At 47.9% G+C, this 4,832-nt stretch overlaps 1 protein-coding gene across 1 annotated transcript; it reads right to left on the minus strand.

Annotated features, from left to right (window-relative positions):
- Window positions 1-4,016: 4,016 nt before the first annotated feature.
- On the minus strand, window positions 4,017-4,349 carry LELP1 (late cornified envelope like proline rich 1). Its single transcript, XM_069479231.1, has one exon. The coding sequence runs from the start codon at window positions 4,347-4,349 to the stop codon at window positions 4,017-4,019; it is 333 nt and encodes a 110-aa protein (XP_069335332.1).
- Window positions 4,350-4,832: the final 483 nt, after the last annotated feature.

Below are 4,832 nucleotides of genomic sequence, written 5' to 3' on the forward strand. Positions count from 1 at the left end.
AGAAAGCGGCATCTAACCAGCCTGGAGGGGTGTGGGGTAGAGAGGAAGACTCTTGGAGCAGGTAACCCCTGAGTTGAGTTAAAGGATGAGGATTTTTCCCAGGTGGGTAATTCAGAGGAGAATTCAGGGGAGGAGGGAAGAATGATAGAGAAGTGAGTGTAAAGTCATGGAAGCCGGAGACACTCTCTGCTGAGTACTAGGAAATGCCAGCAGTTACCTGTTCCTGGGCTGCAAAGTTCCAGAAGGAGGTGGAGAAATAAGACAATAGACTAGAGAAGGAGGCAGGGGGCAGATCCTGAAGACTTTTGTACAACAGGTTGTCATTTGAGCTGCTCTGTAGGCAAAGGGGAGAATCTTAAGTGTTTTAAGCAAGAGTGTCATGTATAAATTTGGGTTTTAGCAAGACTGTCTTGGCCATCTTCTGCTAGAGTGAGGACTGGAGGAAGACGAACTTCAAAAGCCATTTAGGAGGGTTGACTGGTCTAGGGAGAGAGGATGAGGGCATTTCTGGTGGGAAAAGCCAGGACTTCTGGGCCTCAGCAGACTTTCCTTCGAGGCTGGGAGAGAGCACGTAGCTCTGGAGATGAGACATCTGAGGTTTCATGCACCTGGAATACAGCTGCAGCTGAAAATATCCTGGTATGCATTTTACGACCAGTTTGTATCTTAGAGTCTTCATGTGGTTGGCAAATGACTTAATGTATTTACTGATCTGTTTATTTGCTGAACATCAACAGCTGTGACGTAGAAGCTGATATGACTTAGCATCAATAAAGCCTTGCAGAATGTGACTATGCTCGTGTTTAATATTTGGTCACGCGGAAGCAGGACTGGAAAAATAGGGCAGGTTTGGTAACTGGTTACTTCCTGCCATCTCCTGGTTGTCATTCGCACGTAGAGGTGGGGGATGCAAGAAAGTGACCTCAAAAGTTTCCTCCAGCTTCAAAGCCAGAAGTTCTGTGATTCTGTGTCCAGCCCTCTCACGGCATTGGCCCACCCTTCAGCCAGTCACCCCTACACCCCCAGGCCTGCATTGGGAGTGCTTAGAAGCCCCTTTTCAAGGCCAGCTGTACTTTCTGGAGAAAGCACAAGGCAAGAAGGTCTGTGACAGAGGCTTCTTTTGTGACCTATCAGAACTGCTGTGCCATGAGAGGAGGGGCCTTGGCACTGCTCCATCTCCTTATCTGGGAGCCATCGAGCCTGGCGCTGCACAGGGGCTCGTGACGCCAGTCTTCAGGTGCGGCTTATTTATACAACCCTCTACTGTGTAGGGCAGAGCCCCATGACTGCCGCTGGGGCTGCAATAATTACGGCATTCTGCAGGGAACTAGAACCATCATCACGTTCTAGCCATCTCCCAGAATTGCCTTTGATCCAGCTCTTTGCTGGGAAAGTAGCCATTAAGAGATATCTATCTGTGGTTGCATTTATATGGGAGAAAGGAGAATTAAATTGGCAATGGACGGTTTCATGTTCTCAGAGCTGGCCTCTTCCTAGTCTGTGCCCGGAGTTTTCAGAGCCACCTGGAGGCAGCCCCTGACTCATACTCCCACGGAGCCACTTGGAGCCCTGGGACCGAGACCCTATGCCTGGAGGGAAGGCACCTGGGGGGAGGTGCCCTCTACATGGGGCGAGGTCCCTGCAACTTCCTTCATTCCTTCCTTTTTTTGTACATTGAATGAAAGAAAAGACTTTGGGGGTCTCCGAAGTATTCATTATTATTTCATGAATTATTACCTCATGATTATTTCTTTTTTACCCTATTATAAAACAATGAAAAGCACATTAATGAAATTCCAGAAGCCAGTGAAAATAAAAACACTTTACTGGTTACTCATAACCCCGTTGTCCTAAAATAACAAGAATATCCACAAATTTCCTTCTGTTACCATTATCATTATTATTCATGGAAGCTTTCGGTTAAAGATGATTGCTTTATGCTCTGTGTTCAATTGAGGCCTTACTTTTTTCTCTTTAATACATTTTAATGACTGCATGTTTCAACAAGTAATAGGTCCAAGTTCATTTAGTCAAATCTTGCTAGCTATTTAAATTGTTGATCACAGTTCCCAGTGCCCTAAACCAGTGTCAGCGGCTGCCTCTCTGAGGGAGTCTAGAGTATGAGAACCTCGGTGCCCAGCTCCCATCCCCGCCAGGAGACCCTGAGTCCCCAAAGCCTCCTCATGTTACATCTGGAAAACGATGGGTGGCACCTTAAAGGCCTTGCCTAGCTCGCATGTTCTTGTTCTAAAAGTCTGCTTCTGTATTAGCGTGACGTGACCTCGGTCTGGCAGGGGTCCCAGGTGTCTTTCGTTGGCACATTGTGGACTGTCAGTACTTGCCTCACTCTTTGCAGTCCTGAGCCGTCTCCCAGGCTCGGAAGGACAGAAAGCTGGTTATGTGCCATGATCCCATAGGGAGCCCTCCCAGACTTGGCCTCTTTCATCACCTCTTACTGTGATAGCAGAGACTCCTAACCCTGTTTCCCCTTGAGTGCTGTGGGCTGTAATAACTCCCAACTGGTTTTGTCTGTGTGACAAGGCTCTGTCATCTGCTTGGTCACTGGGGTGGGCTCAGGACGGTCTAGGCAGTCAGGTTCCTCTCCTGGAGATAACAGAAGTGTCCTTGTGCCCAAACTGTCAACAAACTGGGTGTACAGCTGGCCAAGGACCTTTCCACATGGAGGGGGCACTAGGAGAGGAAGGGACACAGCTCGAGGGGTGGTGGAGGCTGATGGAGAGGAGGGACACTGAGGTAGTAGGGGCAGGTCTGTGCCTTCAGGTTCCTACTGTTCTCTCTTTAATTCTCTTCCCCGCCCCGATATCCGTCTCAGCAATATGAACTGATAAATTCCCTTTTGTGAATTAATGTGGACTTTCTCTGCTTATAAATAATCCCCAGTAACATATCAGCTGTGAATGCTTTCCCTGTTTGTACCTGATTGAGGTCCTCCAAGATGTGTACAATATCTCTACTTTTTTTGTACTTAAATATTTATTTGAAATATTAGAGGGTCATAGAAAGTTGCAAAAATAGAGGTTTCATATACCCTTCAGTGAGATTCATTCAGTAGGGACATGTTACATAACTATACTTCAGTGTCAAAGCCAGATAACTGACATTGGTATAATCCACAAGTCCTTTTTCATTTCTTTTTTAAAGAATGTCTACCTGTGTGCTTACAGGTGTGAGTTGGAGCCTGACTGTCATGCTCAGGAGACTTGCAGGCTAAGAAGAAGAGGTACCTGAAGCAATGAAGTTCAAGTGTGATGAGTGTTACAGCTGGGCAGGTGCAGGGTGCTCCCTTGACCAACTGCTAAGACCCAGTAAACCAGGCACTTAGCATTTGTTAGCTCTTTAAGCTTCACAACAACCCTGTGACAACAGTACTATTAGCATCATCATTCTTTCTGCAGAGAAGGAAACTGAGACACAGAGAAGTTAAAACAACTTAAACACAAAGTTAGTAGGCAGCAGAACTAGAATTTAATTAAACCCACGTGGCCTGTACTCAAAGTCTGCTTGCCCAAGCATTGTGCAATAGGACTAACAGCAAAGGCAGTAGAATGGTTTTCCTGAGCCTTCCTGGACCTTTTACCAATGTCCCACTCCTCTTCCCCCTTGTACCCTCTCCCTCCCGCTTCCTGGGGTTGCACATTTTTAACAGCTGCAGCCATATTTATGGCTCTCTCCAGCTTTGTGCTAACAAGGCCTGCGTTCCCTGGGCACACCGTTCAGAAGACGGTCCCTCCCTCAAAGCAGCAGGAGGAGTCAAGGGAAAGCCAGTCCTCAAGGGACAGTGGAGGGTCCTGGCCTCACTTCCTGGGGATTGTTTATGGATGGTTTAGTGCTGGAAAACAACGCAATAAACCAAAAGCCACCGAAACACCAGAAATCTTGCACAGCAGAGGAACACGTTTACTTGTCAGTTCATGATCTCAGTCCCCAGCCCCATGGTGTTGCACGTGGTAGAGACGGCGGCGGCGGTGGAGGGCTTGGGTGGCGCCCACGGTGCCTCATTCTGGAGGTGGGCAGGGAGGTGGACAGGGAGGTGGACAGGGAGGTGGACAGGGTGGTGGACAGGGGGGTGGGCACTTAGGAGGACAAGGCTTGACGCAGGACTTGGGAGGGCAGGGTGGTGGGCATGGTGGGGGACACGGTGCAGGGCACCGTGGGGGGCACTTTGGTGGTGGACACTTTTCCTGTGGGCACTTCTCGGAGCAGCGTTGCAGGAGCTTCTTTAAACAGCTGGGCTGGCATTTGGCCTCACACTTTTGTTCACACCTGGGATCGCAGTTCTTGGGCTCGTTCTTGGGGTCACTAGGTTTATTTTTATCGTCACTCGACATTGTTTCTTGATTATCTGAGCCCTGCAAAGAAATATGAGATAGGCTGCAGGTGGGAGAGGATTTATACAGAATTCTTCTCACAACTCCTGCCCATCTTTCTTCTTAAGAAAGCCTTTCCTGGGACATTGCAGGCTCTAGATCATCTTCTCATTTAGGGCTGTCCCTGTCCTTGTATGGGTTGTGACAGCATTTCTTTATCTCTCCACCCTTACTCTGTTCTCTCATCACATATCCCTGTTTTGCGTTCTGTAGACTCTAGCAGTAGTTCTTAACTCAGGGGCCCCTCCTTCCCACTCCCAACCATTGGAACCACAGTATAGTTAGCATCTTCTGTAACCCCATATGTTTCATTTAATTTATATAAAAACAATATTCCAAGAAGTCCTTAAGTTTGATCAGACTTCTCAAGGCATCGAAAGGTTTCAAAGAACTCCTTTAAGGTCACTTCCCTCTGGTTACTGTCTAAGGTCACTACCTCTCTGG

This window comes from Eulemur rufifrons, chromosome 8 (assembly GCF_041146395.1).
Source record: "Eulemur rufifrons isolate Redbay chromosome 8, OSU_ERuf_1, whole genome shotgun sequence".
NCBI lineage: Eukaryota > Metazoa > Chordata > Mammalia > Primates > Lemuridae > Eulemur > Eulemur rufifrons.

Excerpts from the sequence above, each read along its gene's own strand:
- LELP1 (XM_069479231.1), bottom strand. The coding sequence starts at position 4,349 with ATGTCGAGTGACGATAAAAATAAACCTAGTGACCCCAAGAACGAGCCC.